Source organism: Oryx dammah, unplaced genomic scaffold (assembly GCF_014754425.2).
Source record: "Oryx dammah isolate SB20612 unplaced genomic scaffold, SCBI_Odam_1.1 HiC_scaffold_18, whole genome shotgun sequence".
NCBI classification, from domain to species: Eukaryota; Metazoa; Chordata; class Mammalia; order Artiodactyla; family Bovidae; genus Oryx; species Oryx dammah.
Window position 1 is genome coordinate 37,087,656 of NW_024070202.1, and position 24,330 is coordinate 37,111,985.

Sequence of the window (24,330 nt, forward strand, 5' to 3'; positions counted from 1 at the left end):
TCACTTAAAAAGGCTTTCTTATCTCTCCTTGCCATTCTTTGGAACTGTGCATTTAGATTGTAAACAAAAAGTTGTTAAACATGCAGTATTTTTTAAATTCCAAAAGTTATAAGCAAAAAGTATTAAGTAACATACAAAGTAGTATTCTCATTATTATTTGTGGAAGGTTTCTGCTTCAGGAGATGGATTTTTCATCATCTTCTATCATATCTCTTTGAAAATTGTAAATTAAACATTTAAAATTCAGGTCTCTGGATTTCTAAATGTATAAATTTCTATTGTAATTTTATGGCATATAAATTACATGTGCTTTCTTGGTAAAGAATTTGCTATATAATCATGAAAAATAAAACATATCAGAAATTCAATATAGACTAAATATTCTAGTAGATAGCTTCATATTGGTGACACTTTATAAATAATTAAGTTTCAGCCCTCCTTATACTAAGAAGCATTGAATCCTCCGATGTCATAAGATTATTTAGCACATTATTAAAATGATTTCATAGGTAACTTCAGAGCATTTCAATTTCACTTTTATATTTTAAAGTAATAAATATCTTAAAAATGAGACACTGGCAACTCTTTATTTTTTTTTTGATTTTTTATTTTATTTATTTTTTATTTTATTTATTTATTTTTTTGGCAACTCTTTAATACAATAATTTTCTATGAATCATAAAACTAAAATACCCTAGTCATGTCTCTGTTTATCTGTCTACCTGTCTATACACTCACATGAGCATTCAAACACAAATCCACAAGTATCTGTGAATTCAAAGAAAACTGTAGAACTCCTTGAACTGTAAAGTTTTAAGTGTTGTATTCTGGTAGATAATTATTTTCCAGTGTTAGGGACAGATAGTAATTAGGGCATAAAACAATTTATCATTTAAATTTATTTTAGCAATTTGATAAATTATAAGTTTAAATTTTCTCTAGGGTTCCATTAATTAAATCTTTTTTGTACATAAGAAATACATTAAGCACATGAACTTTAATACATATGCACACACTTCTAGGTGCATGTTTGCATGCTACTAACATGCAAAAAACATTTACTAAGAAACTAGTTTCTCATCATACAAAAGAGTGGAGAGACATTATACTAAGCATTGTCTTTATAAACAAATGAATAGTACCCTTGTTACATAGCTTATATATACTATAAATTTGTGTTAAGAGCACTGCAGTATATGAGATTATTGAATCAGTTGTTAGCCATCTTAATATCGTCAGGTCCAAAATATACACAAATGTTAAGGATGAATACATTTTTGTCCTTTATTTTTAAATATTTAATGGCTTTCCAAGAGTTACTGATTCATCCATGAAATGCCTTTTCTGCTACTGCTATTTTAGAAAATATTATTTATCCTCTTGGAGTCAAATTAATAGTCTTTTCTGTTGATAAAGTGCTGATTGTATTTTCTGGAGAAAATAATCTAGAATCCAGTAAGAAAAATCTAAGTAATGTTGTTTTTACATAAGAAGTGCATATCTGTGTCACCAGGAATTGGTGGACAACATTTCCTTTTCCGCTTTGTTTGACCTTTACATTGAATATGTTTAGTTGCTCACTTGTGCATGACTGTTTGCAACACCATGGACTGCAGGCCATCAGGCTCCTCTGTCATGGGTTTTCTCCAGGCAAGAATGCTAAAGTGTGTTGCCATGCCCTCCTGCAGGGGATCTTCCCAACCCAGGGATCGAACCCAGGTCTCCTGCATTTCAGATGAATTCTTTACCATCTGAGCTACCAGGAAAACCCTTACATTGAAGAATATTGTGGAAAAAATGACAGTGTAAAATATTAAAATTATAATGTGATAAATTATATTTCTCTTTGCATAGTTTGGCAACTAACTGAATTTGCTAAATATTTAACATAGCTTGCAACCAATTTCCCTCTGGCAAATTATTTTATTTTTATACTCCTTATTTATGAAATTCAACTTTTTAATAACCTAAAGGGAGAACATAAAAATATGACAGCAGAGAGCAAATTGTTGAACACATATATAGTTCACTACCTAACCTATATCTGTCTTTTCCACATGAAATCATATTTCTTAAGGTTCTTATATTGTTAACATTTCAGTCGTGGGAGACATTTATGGGGTTAAAATGGAAAGTGAAATAAATGGAAAGCTGAAATGTGATGCCTTCTGTTTCTGCAATATTGGAAGAGAATCAAATACTAAATAAGCCCTTTAGCAACATCATGTTTCTGGACAAATGATGGATATCATGACTTTTTGTTGTTACAAAAGGAAGCAATTTATTTAACTTCTTTCTTTCCTCCCATTCTTTCTGGTTTATTAGCCTCATTTCATTTCCATAAATTATCCAACTAAAAGAGGAAATGATTAATTGAAGATTGCTTCCTTAAAAACATTATTTCTTGTCATTAACAGCTGCGGCATATTGTAATATGTGCTATTCAAACACACTGATGCATTTAAAATAAATTTAATGTTTGTTGCTCTCAATATTTTGCTCTATTAAGTTCAACCCACAAGAATTTTTGTGCCAATTTAACAACTACACCCTTCTTATCTACTGCTAATATTCATGACAAAAGTTTGTATTCAAAACAGTTGCTCAGTGTGCAAAGTTTTTTTAAATGGATTCAAAGGAGATTGCGTTCTTTCTGATAAGATTACTCATTGGCATGGACATCCTTTAGAGATAGAGGTGACCCTAGAGATGTGAGGATTTATGCATATAATTTGTGAAATCTCTGTTATTATCCCATATTTTAATTTTTTTATTTTGGAATACACTTAACTAATCATCATCTCCTCCTACCACATCTCAAACCAACTCATGTGACATTATAAAACTTAACAAATTTAGAAGAGTTGAAATGTTTACAGTTCAATCATTTATTCTGTCATATTGAGGGTATATACCCTATGCCATTTTAATTGATTGAACTCTTAATGATTTATGTATTTATGATAACTCTGTGTCTTGAGGATGTCAAAGTTACATGAGATTTCAGCTTTTAAATGCAGAGTAAATCATTACCTCGTTTTGCCTTTCAGCAAACATCATTTAAGGGTTTATGACACCCTTGTGCCAGAATTGTGGAAAACAAAAAAATGGAAGGAGATAACTAGACTGATAAATAATTGTAGCAATTAAGACTACATGTGTTCTAAAAGTAAATGTAAAAAGAGGATTTTTGAAAGCATAAAAGAGGAAATACCTTCTTTAATGGGGATGAGAGAGCAGGATTGATGTTGGGAAGGAGTTCTTCATTTGTCTTATTATAGATTCTCAATAAATTATTTTGAGTTCTGGCATCTAAAATATTGAACACTAAAAAATAAAATAAAATTTAAAAAATAAATAAAATATTGAACACTTAGTAAGTTTAGAAGTCAAGAATCAAAATGTTGTCCCTGTTTGTAATTATTCTTGGAGAGAAGGAGAGAGAAAGAGAGACAGCAATAAGGGTAAAGGGGAATTGGGAAGAAAGGAGGGGAAAATGAGAGAGAAAAAATCATATAGTTATTAGACCCCTGATGTTTCCTGTGTTGTACAAAGTTTACTCAAGTAGTTGGGGTAGAAGGGTCAGAAAAGGGAGTGGGTATTTACTGAGTGCCTTCCAGTAGTCTATTTGGTATAAGTTCGGCTACAAGGATACATTGAACAACACGGGGAATATAGCCAATGTTTGGTAATAATTGTTAATGGAGTGTAACTTGTAAAATTATATAAAAAATAAATTAAAACTTAAACAGATTTATTGCATATCTATTTGTAAGGTGTCAGGTGTGGTGAGATTAACAGAAAAAAATGTTTATGGGTTGTGACATATAAGTACCCAAATATAAGAATACTTATCTGAGGCCACTTTAAATGAAAGTTGTGATCCACAATTAAAAGTTGCTGGTGATAGAAACATTCTACTGCAGAGGAATTAACAGAAACAAATGTATTCAGTGGAAATTTTGTCTGTTTAGTGTTTGGCGATTGGCAACAGAACTTTAGAAACATAGAATAGGAGGTACTACTGTCATCTGCATACTCAGTAGTACCTTTGAATATGACTGTGACTGATAGTTAATATGACAGGACTTTTAGCTTTACTGCTTACTAACTAGATTTTCTTTTGCTTTTAATTTTGACAGAGGAGAGAAAGAAAGAGCCAGCTTAGAGGGAAATGAAACCTTAAGGTATTGGCAAGAGTAGTTATTAAAGGCCTCAAGCCAATGAACCACTTTCACCAGTTGTGGTTCTTAGCTTATTCAGGTGGGAAAGTGCCTGAAGGTCATTATATTTTTTGAAGAAACCCATGGTCTATTCCTATATTAAACCATAAATCACTTTGTATAAACCCTTGGCTAAATCAAATAACATATTAGATTCTACTATTGACAAATGACAGACTTCCCTTGTGGCTCAGATGGTAAAGAATCTGCCTACCATGAGGGAGACCCAGGTTTGATCCCTGAATCAGGAAGATCCCCTGGAGAACAGATTGGCAATCTACTCCAGTACTCTTGCCTAGAGAATTCCACTGACAGAGGAACCTGGAGGGCTACCAGTTCATGGGGTTGCAGAGTCGGACAGGACTGAGTGACACTTTCACTTTCTTTTCATAGACAAGTAACAGGTGAATTAAAAAAAAAAAAAAACAGGATACTTTTAAGAGAATTCTTTTCTTTACTGTACATTGGGAAATCTTTGCTGTCACAAGAAGAGATTTTGGAGAGAACATAAAGACTAAGTAGGTTTGCTAGGACTAAGTAAAGTTAACAGAGCATGGGCTTCCCTGGTAGCTCAGTGGGTAAAGCATCTGCCTCCAATGCGGGAGACCCGGGTTCGATCCCTGGGTTGGGAAGATCCCCTGGAGAAAGAAATGGCACCTCACTCCAGTACTCTTGCCTGGAAAATCCTGCGGACTGAGAAGCCTGGTAGGCTACAGTCTGTGGGGTCGCAAAGAGTCAGACAGGGCTGAGCGACTTAACTTCATTTCACTTTATGGATCGGAAAGAATGATTCAGAAGACAAGCTGACTTTTTGAAAATATGCCTAATAGACGTTTCATTTATATTAAGCTCTATTATTTCTTATCATACAAGTTACATTGATTTTCTTAGCTGAATGCCCACTAATGTACTGAAGAATTTAAACAGATTTCTATGTTTGAGAGCAATAATTTATTTATACCTTAGATTTCTATAGTTGTCTCTATTAATTTAGACAGATTAGATGAGAGACAAGTCAAGTATTATAAATTTCTTCAAGAAAAAGACCTGGGAAGCATGGCTGGTAAGAGAGGAGATACTGGTGGATCACCATGTTTGTTTTTAAATCCAGCTGATTTTCTTTTCTGTTTTATCATGCTGTTGTATATTTTATGATTCATTAATGTTTAGAGATTGAATGAAAAATGTCTTCCTAAAAGCAAAAGGATTTTTTGTAATTAAAAAAATTCTTTTTGATTTTCTTTTTTTTTAGTTTGACTGGAGTAAGAACACTAACATGAGATCCACTGTTTTAACAAATTTAGTGTACAATACAGTATTGTTCAGTATAGGCATACTGTTATATAGCAGATCTCATTTATTTGGCATAACTAACATTTTATACCCGTTGTCTAGCAGTTCCTCATTTCCCTGCCCCCAACCCCTGGCAACCATCATTCTTCTATCGGCTTTTAGGATTTTTTACTACTTTAGATACCTCATCTAAGTGAGATCTTACAGTTTATGTTTTTCTGTGACTGACTTATTTCATTTCGCATGTTCTCATGTTTCATCCATGTTGTTGCATGTTGCAGATATCTACCTTTCTTATAATAAGTAATTTATAAATAAGCATAATATAAGGAAAATAATTTAAATATCAAAAAAGTTTAAACTGTACAACAGTTAGCAGGAAAAATGCATTCTGTGTAAACTCTCATGACCTCTGTGACAAGGCATTCTAATTATTCATGGTAGCTCCTGAATCACAGATCATCCAGCTCATTTTGGACAAGAGATTCAATTAATCTCTATCCAAAGAAGTAGGTGTCTTGCAAACTAGCACAGCAACACGTATCATATTTTTTCAATAAAAATATACTAATAATTTCAGGGGGCAAAGAACAACACTGCCATAGTCAAAGTATACACTGATAGATACACATATCTCCAACATGAAAAGTGACTTGAAATCAGTTAAATATTATTTCTTTACATTTCAGTCATTTCATGTTTTTTTTTTTAATTATTATTTCCAGGGACTTGATCTTTTAAGTAAGAAGGGGCAGATACTTCCCAGTATTAGAAGAGTTTTGTTTCATACCTAAAACAATAAGGGGAAGGGCACTGGGATGGACATCCCTGGAGACAGCAAATGCAGACAGAAGGTCAACCATAGGCAGGGTGAGAATAGGAGATGAGGGCCATAGGCTGTGTACAGGGATTGGGTGGAAGCAGGATTTGGGAAAGCTTTGAACTTAGAGCAGATCGTACTGTCTCTGACAGACAAAAGTACTCAGATAGTTATAATGAGAGTAAAACTGTCAAAGTAATGCAAAAAAGGGCCAAACATTTTTTAATTAAAAATCTAGCTGAGTTTGAAAGAGTAAGCAAAAATTTTTCATGTCTACACTGTCAGTCTTCTGTGCATGTGAAAATATATTTATTATTTTCTAAATGAATTTAATAAGTTCCAGATTGTACAGGATGTCATAATGGAAACAGGATTATACAAGATAATAAGGAGGTTTTTTTCTCTAAATGAGTTTTACCTAGACTCCCTGTGTCGTAGTTTTGATCTTAACTGTGTTTCATTTACCACACTGAAGAAGGTTACATAAAGGGTAAAATAATAGAAACTTAATCAGGAAACAGGCTTTCTTATTGCTGTATTTTATTATATACTCTTGCCATATTCTTTAGCCTAATTCTTGAAAATAATAAAAGATGTGTCATTTTAAAATAAAGACAATTGAAACCACATTGCATTATAATTGTGCACCTTTCTTCCGAGCCATCCCAAACATTTCACATCAATTGATCTTCAGAACAAACTTGTGGGTTATTTAAGGGTTATTGGTAGGGAATATAAACTTCCTGAACTCGTAACTTCTGTAAAATACTAGACAAATATTATTGGTTGGTGAATTTAATTTTAAAGATGAAAAACAAAGAGGCAAAATTAAGTTCTCAAAGAAAAGCTTGTGTTTTCAAAAACACAATTGAACTACTTTTTCTACTGGAAAATAGTGCAATATAAACTGGCACAATTAGAGCATAGTTTTACAATGAAAAAAATTTCTTGGAAAGTATTATCATGGCATATAAAGATGTATAGCTACACTGCACCTATGACTGATTTTGTTAATGTAATGCTATTTTCTGGTAGACAAATCTCTGTATATGCCTTATATAACCTATAACAAAATAACTAGTCTGTTTAGGTAGACACTTGAGTTCTGAAACATTGACATTTCTGCCATCCTCAATAAAATTGGAAAAGATTTCCAAATCGGCAAGTCCATCTCCTGAATTTCCAAATAAATACTCTGGAAAGTTGAGTTTACTTCTCTAACATTTTCTCATTTCATTTCCTCATCACCGGCCAGATAATCACCATGGCCACAGCTTTGAAGAAAGAATCATCTATGGAGTAGAAAATAGTAGCACGTTCCTGGAATGCAGTCCGAAATCACAGCGAGCTCTGGTCTATTGGCAATTCCAGAGGCGAAATGAAGAGCGAAAAGAAGAGGTATAGGAAAGAAACTGGATTCACTCTATCTTAACACATACTGTTAAGGGACCCCAGTGTGGTTGACTTAAGAGGGGGAAAAAGAAGTACTGTGAATAGTTATTCTTTTCTTAATCTACCAGTACCTATTCATTAAATAAGTATTAACTGAAGATGATTTTATGGCAGGCTTTGTGCTAGGAATTAAAGGAACAAAGTTGAACTGTAAGAATTTTGTCCTAGAAGCTGTTTGCGGCGGGGGGGTTGGAGGAGCGGGGCCGGCGGTACATTTTAGAGAATTTTTTTTTTCTGCCTTGAGTTATCTATTATGTTATATTCATTTGTATACAAGAAAAAGAAAAATCCTCCTAATTTTAACTTTTGTTCAATTGATTCTGCTATCCAAACATGTTTCCCTTTCTTCATTAACTTCTTCCTCAAATGGGAAGAGGCAGTTAAGAGAAAGGAGTAGTAGATTCAGGAGGAAAGATCTTAGGTCCCAGTATTGAACTCTGATGTGAATTATGCACCTAGTTTCATACAAATATTCCTCCTCAATGAACCCATTAATTCCTCTGTAAAATTAAAAAATTATACACAGAAAATCTCAGTGAATACTCTGAGACTTTTAAACTTTTTTTTTAAGCTTTAAATAAGGGTAACCATACAATGTACATGATTTATGAATGTACATTTTCCAGACAATTTTACATAATCCGAATGTAGAAGTGAAAGTACCACATCATCTCTTTTGACAGTTGAAGCAGTCTTTAAACATGTAATCATGTCATATACATGTTAAGGTTGATTTTACATGTTACCAGCTTAGGCTTTCAGAGATCTCTCTTGTAAACTTCATTCAGAGTAAAACTGAAGTTAGACATATTAAGTAACATGTCTTCATGTCGCATCTAAGACAGGAAATTGAATAAATAAGTAAGAATGTAATCCCATAATTTTTCTGCTTGCTCAACTACTGAATTTATTTCATTTTTTCAAAACATTATAAATTAATTCTAATGCTGCACTGTTTTCTAGTATTGTTTCTGTATTTCCAATTCCAATACTCACTTTCTCCTATATACACTTTATTTCAAAGTTTTAAAATAGAATATATCTTTGTCCTTTCATCCTCTTATCTTAATTATTTTAAATTATTATGAGAAATTTTATTAAGACAATAGACAACCAGTATTTTGCAATACGTCTTAAAGACAGGAGAAATTCAAAACTCTTTTTTCTAATGGGGAAATTATATCATTTCTCTTAAACTAGAAATTTTACTGTTAAAATGTGCCTCAGTGTACAGTACAAATTTTTACTGAGACACAGTTTTGGAGCTTATATTTCTTGTAAATATATATGATTTCACTGCTTATTTTCTTTTGCTAGATCAGAGTGGATGATCATATCATCAGGACAGAACAAGGCCTTCTACTGCGCAGTCTGCAGCGGAAGGATTCAGGCAATTACCTCTGTCATGCGGTGGAACACGGCTTCATGCAAACTCTTCTTAAAGTGACCCTAGAAGTCATTGACACAGAGCATTTGGAAGAACTTCTTCATAAAGGTGATGATGGAGACGGGTCTAAGACCAAAGAAACGTCCAACAGCATGACGCCTAGCCAGAAGGTCTGGTACAGAGACTTCATGCAGCTCATCAACCATCCCAACCTGAACACAATGGATGAGTTCTGTGAACAAGTGTGGAAAAGGGACCGAAAACAGCGTAGGCAAAGGCCAGGACATACCCAAGGGAACAGTAACAAATGGAAGCACTTACAGGAAAATAAGAAAGGCAGAAACAGGAGGACCCACGAATTTGAGAGGGCACCCAGGAGTGTCTGAGCTGCATTACCTCTAGAAACCTCAAACAAGTAGAAACTTGCCTAGAGAATAACTGGAAAAAATGCAATATACATGAACTTTTTCATGGCATTATGTGGATGTTTACAATGGTGGGAAATGCAACTGAGTTCCACCAATTATAAATTAAGTTCATGAGTAATATTACGAACAGGCATTCTTCTGAATACCAACACCTATTAATAGAGGTCATATGAACACAGATGTTCACCCTAGTGACTTAATGTTTCCTATGAGATTTCACTATACAGGTTTCACTTTCTTCTTTGCCTGAGAAATAAAAATGTCATTTGCCATAGTGCCATCTAAAGAATAAAAATGGCATCAGCAAAGCCATTTTCTTGAACTAGTAGTTTAAGATAAACTGCATGGATTTACTAAGCTGATGAATATTCCAAAACATTGTTGGATACAAGGATATCTTTTGGCTACCAACACTCATGTTTATGTGTACTGGAGGAGTAAAATGATACTGAATGAAATGGTCTGTGGAAATAAAAAAACAAACAAACAAGCATAAACCATTCATCATCCAGAAGAAAAATGGAATACACTGATCTACTACTGATGTCTTTCTTCCAGCTTTGATCTAAAGATGTATTTTATTAAAACTATAATTTAAATGTACCATGACAAATATGCAGAAAAAAATTAGCTCTTTTCTAAGCTAGAGTAAGTTTTTGTCTTACAGTTATTGTGGTATATAGTTTTTGTGTTTAAAAAACTCCAGTTGTGTGCTGCTTTTTAAAAACATTTTCAGTTTTGCAAGAATAACCAATATTGTCCTAAAGCATATATACATCATTAACAACTAATTCTTAAAATCTGGATATAAAGTATGCTTTATTTCTCTGAGGAATTAAGAAAATAACACCTCCCTTTCTACAAATATTACCTAAATTAATTAGAAACTGCGTAAATATTCTTAGAAAAACAGAACATTTATCTGGAAAGAAAAAAAAACATAGAAATAAATTTGCAAATGCATTTTGTTGTACCTAATGAATCAACAAGGAGAAAAAGGATTGTATATCTCATAAAAATAGTAAGCATTGGTTTAATTTAATGTTAATAGAAAATGTCTTAACTCTTCACTTGAATCCCTGTCTGATATTTGAGATATAAAAACTCTCTCTTGACTCCATTAGGATTTTTATCTGTGTCACTTAATTTTTTTAAGAAGAGGGAGATCAAGGATATTCAGAACAGCATCCTAAAAGCAAATTTCCCAGCTCTGTTCACATTTTTATCAGCTATTTCTTATCTCACCTTAAGACAATTATCTGTCTAAAGAACTCATGATTCCTTTCAAGTCAGTGGGAGTGACTTTTATACAAATTATTTTCCAGGACACAACCCAGCCTTAAAACATGTAAAGCTCGTTGTCTTCTGCAACAACTTATAAAATAAGATAATTATTAATTAAGGGCTTGTCTGCTTCATTGTCCTAAGATGATTCCTTAAGAATAATTGACTTCAAGATATAAAAATCCTTCAGCATTGAGATACAGTTTCTTTAGTGCTGCCCTCATCTTTCTAAGAATTCCTCTCTGGGTCCTTCATCATGCACAAAAATGCAAAGGAAACATATTATTGCTAATTAATAAAAGCAGCATTGAAATTCTGACTATAGCTGTCTTGGGATTCTAAATAACTCAGAATTAATTTCTCACCTCAGACTATAGTGAATTTTCAAACAAATCCTCTTATCAGCTGAAATATTTCACAGATGAAAGCTCATGTTTCAATTTTAATGATTACATTGAATAAATATTTTTTGACTTTTGTTTCAAATGGGAGCCTAGAAGTACCCTATATTCAATCTTAGGCTCCATTGATTAATACAGTGTTACTCTTAGAAGTACATCCTCAAATGGTAGCTGAATTTTAAATTATTTGAAGAACAGACTCCTATAGAGAAAAAAAAGTGTTTGAGATATAAATCAAAGAACAAAAAGTGCTTCAAAATAGGTCATTTTAACATTTTTCATAGAGTGTCTTAACTGTACTGCAATTCAGTATTGCCTTTTATTCTAAATTTGCAGCTGAAACACATTTATTGGCAATAACAAAATTATCTTATTTCTTATTAGTCCTCAAAAATAAAGGATTTGAAATGATAGAGATTATGTAACTTTAGGGATGCCTTCTAATATCTGAATGCATTTTGTTCAGCACTATGAAATACCCATAGAAAGAAAGTCTAGATTTCAGTTAAAAGAAACACAACAAATCCACCAGCATGTCTTAATAAATCATCAGGTCTATATTTTTGAAGAAAATTATAGATGTAACTTACAGATAAATAATTCTTATTCCAGTCTTAATCTTCTGTCAGTGTGAACGGGGCAATTTGCACAAAAAATAATTAATATCCCGTTTATTCAGTTTTAATAGACTTTGGCTCATGCTTGTATCATCAGAGTTGAAAGTTTTTTAAGAGACTCATGTGACCTTGAACAGATAATGACAACAAATCTTAAAACAGGAAAAAGTACATAACAGAAGAGAAATTATGACCCACTTGAAATCAAATGTAAAATGTAAATGCATGTAAATGCACACTTAATGCTACTTTTTATGTATTATTTAGTGATTTTCAATGGTATGTGTTTAATATTTTTGCTACCTACACATTAGGGAAAAGAGATGTAAATAATTTTGCAAAGAAGAGGAAGGACAGTGTAAAATGCAACTTTTTGTAGGTACCCCATTTCAGTGTGTTCAACATCATCCTAAAATGCAAGATTTTCCCACATAGGTGACAAAGTGGCTCATGTGCTATTTAAGGGAAGAAGCTGTGTGCCCATTCAATAAGCATGTTTTTTGCCAGGTAGTAAATATGTTCCATATCTGTATTTATCATTGGATTTCAGATGGGAACTAGAAAACTGGAGAGAAAAATGTAATGAAACTGCTGCTGTAAATTACTCCTGTTAGCATGTATTCAGTTGCTAAATACACATTTCTTCAAAATATTTGAATTCAGATGTCTTTACTATTCCATGTAGCATATAGTGTGAAGGAACGTAAGAGTAGAAAAGGTTGAAAACCAGAGTCAAGTTGCTAGCATATTTCTTCATTGTAGTCATCTGTAAGCTGAGCTCTATACTTCTGGTGATAAATGTGAATGTTATGCCTTTAAATTAAATATTATTATTTTATGCCATACTTACAAAGCAAATATGGGGAGGAAATTCTATAGTGTGTCATTATCATAGTCAGTTTCATTCAGGATCTATAAAGATGCCTGAAAATTGTTATTGAAATTGCCTATCCAAAGGTCATAAGCAAGTGTTTTATTAATTTATTAATATGGAGTAATTAGTACAACATTTTGAAATCTTTGTTTTAAGAATTCATTTTTAAACACAATTTCCTTTCACTTTAATGGAAATCTGTACAGTTTCATGGCTTCAAATACACACTTAACAAATAGGATTCAACATTAATGTAACAGTGTATTAGAGATAAACAAGCCTAATGCCAAAGACATCCATGCTTTGTATTTTAACTTTGTAATAATTATAAAGTCAATGTTAATGTTTGCAAAATACATATTTCCATCAATAAGAAAGCATTTTTCAAAACTCTGCAGAACCTCTAAGTTTTACTTCTAACAGTTTATATACTAATTAATTAAAGAAACATACTTTTCAAAGTTAAAATAGTAAAGGACCTATACATGAAAGAGAGAATGAACCCATGGAAATGTTGCCTCATATAATTTGGTCATTTTCACAGTCAACCTGATCAGAGAAGACAGCTTGATTTTCATTTCAAACATGCAAGCACACACAGAGGCAGAGGTACCAAATCAAGTTAAACCAATAATAATAATTTTGAATATAAACAAATCAGGCTTTTAGACATTTTGTTCTTTAGAACCAGATTCCTACCCATGGTATTAAATTCTACTTATAAGTCTTACTACCTGCCGTGTGCTAGGCACTGGTAGATAATGAGGATACTAACATGAATGCGGCATAGACTCAACAGCTCACAATGAAATAAAGAAAATAGATTGTGATACGACTTGGCATTCTCTGCCCTAAATCTGTGCCTTGTATATAATTTCACTATCACACTTATCACAAAAGTGTAATTTCTTTGTTTACAGTCCAGTCTCCTCTTCTAGAGTGTGAGTGAGCTCCTTGAGGGCAAGGTTTGTATCTAATTTATTTCTGTCCCCAGTGCCTAGCATGATGACTGGCACAAGAAAGGAGCTCTTTAAATTGTTTCAAGAAAAAACCAGCTTACACTGTGATGAATGCCAAGAGCAAACTCAAAATAAAAGTGCTACAGGGATTTCCAGGCTGTCCAGTTTTCCTAGCACCACTTGCTGAAGAGAATTTTTTTCTCCTTTGTATATTCTCGCCTCCTTTGTCAAAGATTACTTGACCATAGGTGTATAGATTTATTACTGGACTTTCTATTCTGTTCCATTGATATATATATATCAGTTTTTGTGCCAATATCATGCTGTTTTGATTACTGTAGCTTTGTAGTATTGTCGGAAGTCTGGGACAGTTATGCCTCCAGCCTTTTTTTTTTTTTTTTAAATCCCCCTCAGGAATGCTTTTGCAATTCTAGATCTTTTATGGTTCTATATAAGTCTTAGGATTATTTGTTGTAGTTCTCTAAAATATATCATGGATAATTTGATAGGGATTGCATTAAATCTGTAGATTGCTTTGGGTAGTATGCTCATTTTAACAATATGAATTCTTCCAAGAACATGGGATATCTTTCCATTTGTTTGAATCACCATTTGTTTGTTTCAGTTTCTTTTATGAGTGTTTTTAGAGTTCTTAACATATGGGTCTTTCAGCTACTTAGTTTAGGTTTATTCCTAGGTATTTTATTTATTTATTTTTGACCTGAATTTTAAATGGCATTGTTTTACTTTTTCTTTCTGATATTTAATTGTAAGTGTAAAAAAATGCAGCAGATTTCTGTAAATTAATCTTGTATCCTACTACGTTGCTAAATTCATTTATTATTTCTAAGTTTTTGCATAGTCTTTAGGATTTACTATATCGTGTGCCATTCAACTGCATATAATGAAAACTTGAACCTCTTCCTTTCCAATTTGGATGACTTTTATTTGTTTTTCTAGAACACTCCCTCATAACATATCCAAAAATAAAGTCAGAATGTGAAGGCCTAAATATAAGACATGACACCAAAAAACTGCAGAGAACATAGGCAGAACATTTTGTGACATATATCATAGCAATATTTGCTTAGATCAATGCAAAATAATTAAAAGCAAAAATAAACAAATGGGACCTAATCAAATTTGATAGCTTTTGCACAGCAAAGAGGACCATCAGCAAAATGAAAAAAAAAAATTTGGAATGGAAGAAAATGTTTGCAAACAGTATAACTAAGAAGGGGTTGATAGCCAAAATATGAATATAGTTCATACAACTCGATATTTAAAGAACAAAACAACCCAGTCAATAGGCAGAAGTTCTAAACAGGCATTTCCTGAAAGGATACAGATAGCCAACAGTTACATGAAAAGATGCTCAACATCATTAATTATTAGAGAAATACAAATCAAAACCACAATGAGGTACCACCTCATACTGGTCTGAATGGCCATCATCAAAAAGTCTACAAATAATAAAATACTAGAGAGCGTGTGGGGGAAAGAGAACCCTCCTACACTGTTGGTGCAAATGAAAATTGCTACAGCAACTGTGGAAAACGTATGGAAATTCCTTAAGGAAACTAAAAGTAGCATTACCATATGATGCAGCCATCCAACTCCTTGTCATATATCCAGAAAAGATAAAAACTCTAATTCAAAAAGATCCACGCATCTCAGTGTTCATAACAGCACTATCTGCAATAGCAAGGACATGGAACCAGCCCAAGTGCCTATCAACAGATGATTGGTTTAAGAAGATATAGCATATATATACATAATGCAATACTACTCAGCCATAAAAAGAGAAAAAATAATACCATTTACAGTAACATGGATGGACCTAGAGATTGTCATACTAAGTAAAGTAAATCAGAGAAAGAGAAATGTTGTATCACCTATATGTGGACTCTCATAATACAAATTAATTTATTTACAAACCAGAAACAGATTCACAGATATAGAAAACAAACTTACGGTTACTAAAGGGTAAAGGGAGAGGGACGGAAAGATAAATTTGGAGTATGGGATTAACAGATACACACTATACAAAAATAGAAAAGCAACAAGGATTTACTGTATAGCACTAAAAACTATGTTAATAATGTGTAATGGAAAAGAATCCAAAATATATAAAAATCACTTTACTGTGTATCTGAAAACTAAGACAATATTGTATATCAACTATACTTCAATTAAAAAAAATACTGTGAAATTAAAGAGGAATCAAGAATATGGTGGGAGATATCATAGAAAGCTTTAGAAAAGAAGTGACCCATACACTATGTAATGAAGTATGACAGATTTGTTCAGAAGAAGTAAAAGAAGGCATTCTGGGAAGACAGAATAAGGAGAAAGGAAGAAAGGTATGGAAATACTTTTGAGAACAAGCATCCCAAATGAGAAGAGCATGGACTTCATAATGAAAAGTTAAATGTCCCCTCTCTTATGAGTCAAAATGGTGCATTTGTTTGGTTTTTACTGTATTTTAATTTATTGCACTCTTTGCAGCCCATATTCTCATCACTGGTACATAATGTCATTCATTCTGCTTCTTTATACCCTTTGCACCCTTTGCTCTCCCTGTCTTTCCTCTAAATGTTAACCTCTTTGATATTTACTCAGCTGGAATCACAGCACTGGGCAGAATTCCCACAATCACTTTCAAATTAATCTTAATGCCATAATCTCTTTGCTAGTTCAAGTGACCACAGGTCAGCTGGAATTTGGAATTCCACAAATGAATAGCTGAGAGAAGATGGCTTCTTCAGGTTAGCCCCACTCCTCTTGTATTTTATGTACCTTCAGCATTATCTCACCCATCTAGTACTAGACAGCCATGTCATGGGTTCCAACATTGCCTAGCAAGGTGACTCACAAACAAGACTTCACCGAAGATAGCATTGAAATAGGCAGCATGTGTTTGTTCAGTGGATGCCCTAGATGGAGTTCTTCACAGCTAAACAATAACACAAGTGAAGTTAGCACACACAGTTGACAGGCAAAGATTCCTATTTTCTGTTCTTAAATGAAAGACTTTTTAAAAAAAAAGTGAGAGCCACATCTTGAGTCTGTCAACTCCATATCACCATTATAATGTCAAATTTTCTCTCCTATTACAAAAAATATATTTTATTTCCCTTAACCTAAACATTATACGTGTATCTGCAGTATTTACTTATATAGTACCTAAGCAAAATGTTTCATAAATGTGTTCAAATCATTACAGTTTGGGTGATTTTAAAGTTTTAACTTCCATTTTCTTTGTAAATCTCATTGAAGCATTAGATCTCAAGTAAATACGTTTTTTAAAAAAATCCATGTTATTTGTGTAGCCCAATTCTTAAAGTTTTGATTGTTTGGTTGATAACTAAGTCCAGAGAGGCTTAAACATTTTCAGCAAAGTTTTGTGTCTGAAAATCAAATAGCTTTTCCACTTTACAATTTATTTAGTACACTTCAATTTTTAGTGGGTTTGCACCTAAAAAATGAATTTTGTTAGCCCTCAAATATTCTTATTTGAATTAAATCACTGGTAAATATCAAGAAATTAATACATATATCCATGTACCATTTAATAAATTCTACTTGAATTTAGATACTGACTAAAAATGATTCATCTATACTGTATTGCTGGCATGTACCAATTTCAGAAAAAAATGTTCATTTTCTTCTCTGTATTACTTTTGATTCTAAGTATATGTTTGTTGAAATTAACTTTTACTATATTTGGTTCGAGAAGCAGTTTAAATTTATTACCTAGTGAATAGTGTACAGCATGATAAATAAAATCTGGCATCCATATGAAAAAGTGTACTGTTAAAAAGTATATTGAATTCCTAACATTATAAAATCTGTTCACTCAGAAAAGCATAAGTAAATTCTCATCCCAAGATTATTATATTTTGACCTAATCTATAGTCACTAACTTTAGAAACATGCCATTATTAAGACTTCTCCTTTAATTTCTTCATAAGTTTAAAATTTAAAAAAACAAAATCACATACTCTAGATTACAAAATCCATAATCCATTCATAAAAATAAGATATCCTAGTGCCTTTGGAGATTGGAATGTAACTTACAATTATTCCTATACTGGTCTCTTTCTAATCTCCTCTTAGATACTAGACAGTGTTTATTAAAATTGTATAATATCAGGTGGCTCTGTATTCACTATTGAGAAGTAATATTCTTGAACTTCTTTAAAGGAAATGCTTATATATTTTTATAAAATTATCTGACTGATACCAGTACATACTAAACCTAAGAAGAAATTTTATGATATATTGCATTATCTTATATTTAATATTATAATATTAAATAAAATCAATATAAGCAAAGTATAAAAGCAATAATAAAGCCTTACTAAAGCTACTTCTTGACAATAGCAATATTACATTTTTTATATCACTTTATAATCAGGTATTTTTGTGATCTCGTTTGACCCTTTTTATATGAAGTAGGGCAATTTTATTATGGTAACTTTGTAGGAAAGAAAAGTAATAAGTGATTTGTCTTAGATCTTAAATTTAGACTTATTAATCAATAATTTAGGTCTAATGTGGAAACATTAACCTTTAAAACCCCAGATTACAATCTTGTTATTTTATCTAATTAGAACAGAAACTTCTATCACCACATTTCATCATATAGTAAAAAAAAAAAAAAAGTCTATTAAACTTTTAATAAATTGCCACTGCAAAAGTGTTATTTTGTTTCAGTAATCCAAAAATAATGTACATTCCAGGAAACAACTTATTGACTTGGGTACTTGATAAGATATTAACATGAAAGATGAAAGGTCCAATGAAAATTTCATCAGTCTTCAGTTATAAAATACTTAATGTCTATACTTTCTCAAAGAAAAAAATTTGAAGAAAAAATATTGGTTACTTCATGACTTGCTCTTAAGCAATTGAAGCAAAAAGAGAAAACTTTTATACTAATGAGCTTTTTTCACATATTTAACTATGTGATAGAAATAATAAAATATTTTGGAATAATAAATGCATTCTTAAAGTCTGTGTTTATAAATGAAAATTATTTTGTTAGAAAATACCTTAATTTTTAATAACAATTTGAAGTGTATACTTTTGTGTGAAATAATATCCTTACACAATTTAACATATCAAGGACACTATTCTATGAGCAAATTTTAAAAATATACAGTATTTTTATAAAAATACATTGAAAACTTTATACTTCTTATTGAATTGCTACTTTCAAATATGTCATAATTATCAGTGCCTTATGTCAATAAATGCCAAAAGAAATTCTATACAGATTCCCATTCTTCAACAATAGTAATTATAAACATTTTATGTATATGCATTCAACTTAAATATCTATATTTTTTTAAATAAATTATGTTTTTACTTGATATATGTGCCTAGATAATATAACTTTAAAACATTTAAGAAGTATAATAGAAAATTGCAAGAATCCTCAATTGTATGAATGATAAATTTTGTTGAAATCCTAAATTCTTCAATATGTCACTTGGTTTTAAAATTCTCCAGTCCCATCCATAAATGAGTGTCTCAATAGAAATGAACTCTAGCAGACACCAACTTCCTTAGGAAATATGCATCAAGATACGTTAACTTCCAATTAAATATGGTACCCCAGAATGTCAGATTTGTTCTTAGTATTCACTAGGTTGTCTGAACCATTTTGAAGATGATTTCAAAATCTAAGCTTCAGTATTAAATGTAGATGAAATTTGTCAATTCCGTGTGGATGTCATGCATCTCCACTTGCCTTATTGTATCACTTCTGTTGTACCATATGGTATCTCACAATTGAGTGTTTTGAAAACTAGGTCAAGTGGTAATGTTTTAAAACAGTACTTCTATATTATTATGAGCCTGTGTTCTCAGGAAAAATTATCCTTCAGTGAATAAAAGCATTCTTATTGCCTCACACACTTCCAAAATTTATGCTGAAATCAAAACTTCAAAACAAAGCAAAACCTCATTGTGTTTTGAAGATCTTGCCATCTTCTCATTGTTTGTTTAACCCTTTAAAAATTAAATACTAATTTCCCTGATTCTCTTCCATCTTCTGCAGTTTCTGGCACATCTTTCCTACCAGTTAGCAATCCAGCTTAAAAAATTCAGTATCCTCTAAAGAAGATGTGGTACATATGAACAATGGAATATTACTCAGCCATAAAAGGGACAAAACTGGGTCATTTGTAGAGACATGGATGGACCTAGAGACTGTCACACAGACTGAAGTAAGTCAGAGAAAAATATATTACCACATATAACTGGAACCAGGAAAACTGGTACAGATGAACCTGTTTACAAGGCAGAAATAGAGACACAGATGTAGAAAGCAAATATGTGCACACCAAATGGGGGAAGGGTGTGTGATGAATTGTGAGACTGTGATTGACATATATACACTAATATGTGGGAAATAGATAACTAGTGAGAACCTGCTATATAGCACAGGGAACTCTACTTAATGCTCTGTGGTGACCTAAATGGGAAGGAAATCCAAAAAAAAAAAAAAAAGAGATGTATATATACATACAGCTGTTTCCCTTTGCTGTACAGCAGAAACGAATACAACATTGTAAAGCAACTATACCCCAATTGAAAATTTTTTTAAAAAGTCAGTACCTTCACTGATGATCCATCTAACATCTTGATTGCACAGTTAATTGACTTATTTCTCCAATCCACCTTCAGTCATCAACCAGAGACCAGGAAGACTTCAATGGAATGTAAAACAAAAATGAGAATAAGGACATGAGCTATGGTTAGAACAAGAAAAGTAGAGCACAGTTTCCAGAAAAGGAAGATCTAGGCCTCAGACCATTAATTTTGCATGTATTGAGTGCATCCTAAGTAACAGGCACAATATGCTATACGCGGGTGTCACAGAAGAGTAAAAATGTGTCTCTTATTTTGAGAAACACAAAATCAAATGCCAAACACCAGAAGACAACATGTCAAATACCATAGATGGGGTATACTAGTATTAAATCATCATAGTTATAGTAATACTGGTAGTAGTGATACTGTTTATAACATACTGTTTTTTTTTAAAGAAGTACTTTATTTGTATCACTTTATTTAATTAATACAACAGTTCCACGAACCTTGTTATTTAGTACCTATTTAATCAATAAAGAAACTGGCACACAGTGGTTAAATAATTAAATAAAATTCCTGATTATGTTTCTAGAAAAATAAGTAGTTATTGTAAATATTATTTTTAAAAATGCTGTACAGAAAAGAAAGAAAAAGTATGTCAAGAAATTTTAGAAAATGAAGGAAAGAACAGGATCTGGATCAACTAAGGAAGCAGAGAACACCTTTTTCATAAAGCAAGGTGGACAATCAAAGCAATCAAAGGGCTTTTTTCTCTATTTTTTCTGATAATGATGAAAAAAATGTTTTTCCTTTTTAAAAAATGAATAAACAAAAGGTTCTTAATTATGTCTACTGCCATCCTCTTTCATCATTCATCCCTCCATGCCTTCTCAGTCTCTTGTACCTACAATTCCTCTCTTTACCATTCTAAAGCAATAAGTATAACGAAAATAATTTTCTTCATTTATACTATTCATCTGAGTACTTTTCTACTTGCCTTTTCCCATAAGAATTCTCAAAAGAAATTATAAATATTCCCAATAAAAGATAAATAACTTAGGTGTTTGACATGTATCCTCTTGTAAAGCCTCATTAAATGAAGATACCAGCAGATTTTTCTTAATTTCCATCTAGGTCAATTTGTAATTTTTAGGGCTACTGTCTGTCTGCCACCATCATCCCAAAGGATGTGTCTCTAAAAGTGACTTACCTAGTTGTTCTGTACTAAGTAATCACTTGCGTGTGTATAGAGTTTCCAGAGTTAACATTTTCAAGCCTGGAAAGAAGACATTTCTCTATACATTATTTCTATCTACCAGAAAACAAAATAATCCTTTTTTATACAGTCTCAAATAAATCACATTCTATTGTATGCTTTTGGGTATGAAATCTTGAGACACAGTCTGAGCAATTGCAAGTTCTGGTAAAGAACTTTCAAAAATAGAATCAGAGTTGAAAAATATAAAAAATTATATTTCTTGCAGTAAGATATAATTTACAGGAATAACATATAAGAACAGGCATTTGCTCATAGTCTTTAAAGAACACATGAAAAAGACCACTACCATAATTCACACCTAGAAAGATAATAATTTATGCAAAATCACTCCCTTTAAAAAGTAGAGATGAAAAGAGACATGACATCTCAAAACCCTGCCAAAATAAGGATAAACACAAGAAATAAACCATATGTGTTGTGGGAGGCAAATCACAAAGAAACTGTTAGACAAAAATAAGATCAAACTACGACATGATCCAGATGTTCACTAGCATGAAGGTCTCAGCAAAATCTGACGGACGTCAAGGTCTGGTTGGAAGGGATAAAAATTTCAAAAGTGTGAATAATGATCGGCTTCAATTACTTGGTAATTCTTTTTTAAATAATTGCTTTTTGTTTGAAGTCTTATCATCTTTCAGCTATATCTTGGAAACTGATAAAATGAAGCATAAAGAGATCAAATAATGATTGTAGGCTTGAAGTAGAATTATTCTATTCATATGAACTTCACGATACCATTTGAGCTGGTGTCTAGAAAAGACTACTGTATATATTAGACAAGCTAGATGGCGAAAAAGAATAAGGACTGTACAAAAAGTATTTTATACTGTCCCTATGTAAAAAGAGCATTAAGTTCAAAACTCAGTGGGCAGTATATATATTCATGGTAGTACTGAAGATGATTTTCAGAGAAAACTGAACTAGAGTTTTTTTCATACCTTGAGTCTAGGTCTGTTCTCTGGATACATCTCCAGGCTCTGTGTTCCTCAGTGTTTCTGATCAGTCTTGCTATGTTTAAATGTCTTTTACTGAATACAACACAACTCACCTTTTATGTTCAGCTTTCTTTTATTGACCAGATGATCTAAGATATTTAACATAACATTAAGGGATGGGAAGATACTGCTCAAAAATAAGAAGTTTTAAGAGCATAGAAGCAGGAAAAAACAGACATTGTGAGAGCATGATGAAAGAATGGAAGCTGGGAAGGCCAGGGAAGAAAGTGCATTGATCTTTAAAGGAAGTAAAATCCCAAAGGAACACAGCTAGCATCTCTTTTATTAACAGTGTAAGTGCTTGGGTTCCTATGTACTTCCTCTTTATCCTTATGGAGATCCCTGTCTTACGTACTATTAATCTATCTTTAACTTGTCTACTTTGGTCAACCATTTAATTTACTAAGTCTAATTACTCAGAACATGTAGCCAACTGTGGACTATCAGTATTGGTATCACCTTGGAAGAAAAGTTATGACCAACCTAGATAGCATATTCAAAAGCAGAGACATTACTTTGCCAACAAAGGTCCGTCTAGTCAAGGCTGTGGTTTTTCCAGTAATCATCTATGGATGTGAGAGTTGGACAGTGAAGAAAGCTGAGCTCCAAAGAATTGATGCTTTTGGACTGTGATGTTGGAGAAGACTCTTGAGAGTCCCTTGGACTGCAAGGAGATCAGTCCTGGGTGTTCTTTGGATGGACTGATGCTAAAGCTGAAACTTCATACTTTGGCCATATCATGTGAAGAGATGACTCATTGGAAAAGACCTTGATGCTGGGAGGGATTGGGGGCAGGAGAAGAAGGGGGCAACAGAGGATGAGATGTCTAGAGGGCATCACTGATTCAATGGGCATGAGTCTGAGTGAACTCCGGGAGTTGGTGATGGACAGGGAGGCCTGGCGTGCTGCAGTTCATGGGGTCGCAAAGAGTCGGACACGACTGAGTGACTGAACTGAACACGACAGCTACCCAAGACCCTCCCTAGACCTACTAAATCAGAGCTAAAAAGCATTTTACCTCAATCCCCTGATAATGTTTGAGCAGCAGTTCTCTGACTCATTCCTATAGATTTGAATTTCATTCTCTTTCAGGCACACACATTCAGCCAGTCCTCCCTGGCTGATTTCTCAGGATTTCACTGGCCCCGCCATGGCTCCATACAGGCTTTTGCCTGTTTGTCCTGTGAAGGCTAATCTGCTTCCAGGGTCTACAGGCACTAAGAGGTCTGAGACCAGTCACTAAGATGTCTGGGCCCTTGGATGTCAGGTAAAAATTACTTATCCCATTAGTTTAGAGAAACTGTTGTATATTTCAAGAATTATTGTAATGGAAATTGACAGAAAACTTGTGTTTCAATTTATGTTTGCTCATCAATGGTAATAGGCTAAACTGAAGGTGGGAGACTCTTAGAAGATAATTCTGCTATTCAGGTGTTTTAAAGTTTTGTTTCCTGTGTTTGGTTTTGGGGTGTTTCTGTATAAAAAAAATACAGAAAAGTTCAGCTGTATAAGTAGCTTAATCTAGTTTTTGAATAATATTCTTATGAGAGGGAGCATAGCACAATAAGGGAATATATTTTGTCAACAATATTGTCATCTCATTTCCTTAGATTTCCTGGGATAATGAAATTACAAATTTTCCTGGAGGATTTCAACATTAGGCTTCCTAAAATTTAGCAGCAGTATGAATGACTGCATTTCTCAACCATTTTTTT

General features: G+C 32.7%; 1 protein-coding gene and 1 non-coding gene across 2 annotated transcripts in view; both read left to right on the top strand.

The window, feature by feature from the left end:
- SEMA3A (semaphorin 3A) overlaps positions 1–17,041 on the top strand; it is a 251,278-nt gene extending 234,237 nt beyond the window's left edge. The window contains exons 16-17 of the mRNA XM_040260710.1: positions 7,592–7,734; positions 9,106–17,041. Of these exons, the coding sequence (XP_040116644.1) occupies positions 7,592–7,734; positions 9,106–9,561 (599 nt within the window). The 3' untranslated portion in view covers positions 9,562–17,041. The remainder of the gene's footprint in view (positions 1–7,591; positions 7,735–9,105) is intronic.
- Positions 4,784–4,855, top strand: TRNAW-CCA. Its single transcript has one exon. It is a non-coding gene; the product is annotated as a tRNA-Trp (tRNA).
- Positions 17,042–24,330: the final 7,289 nt, after the last annotated feature.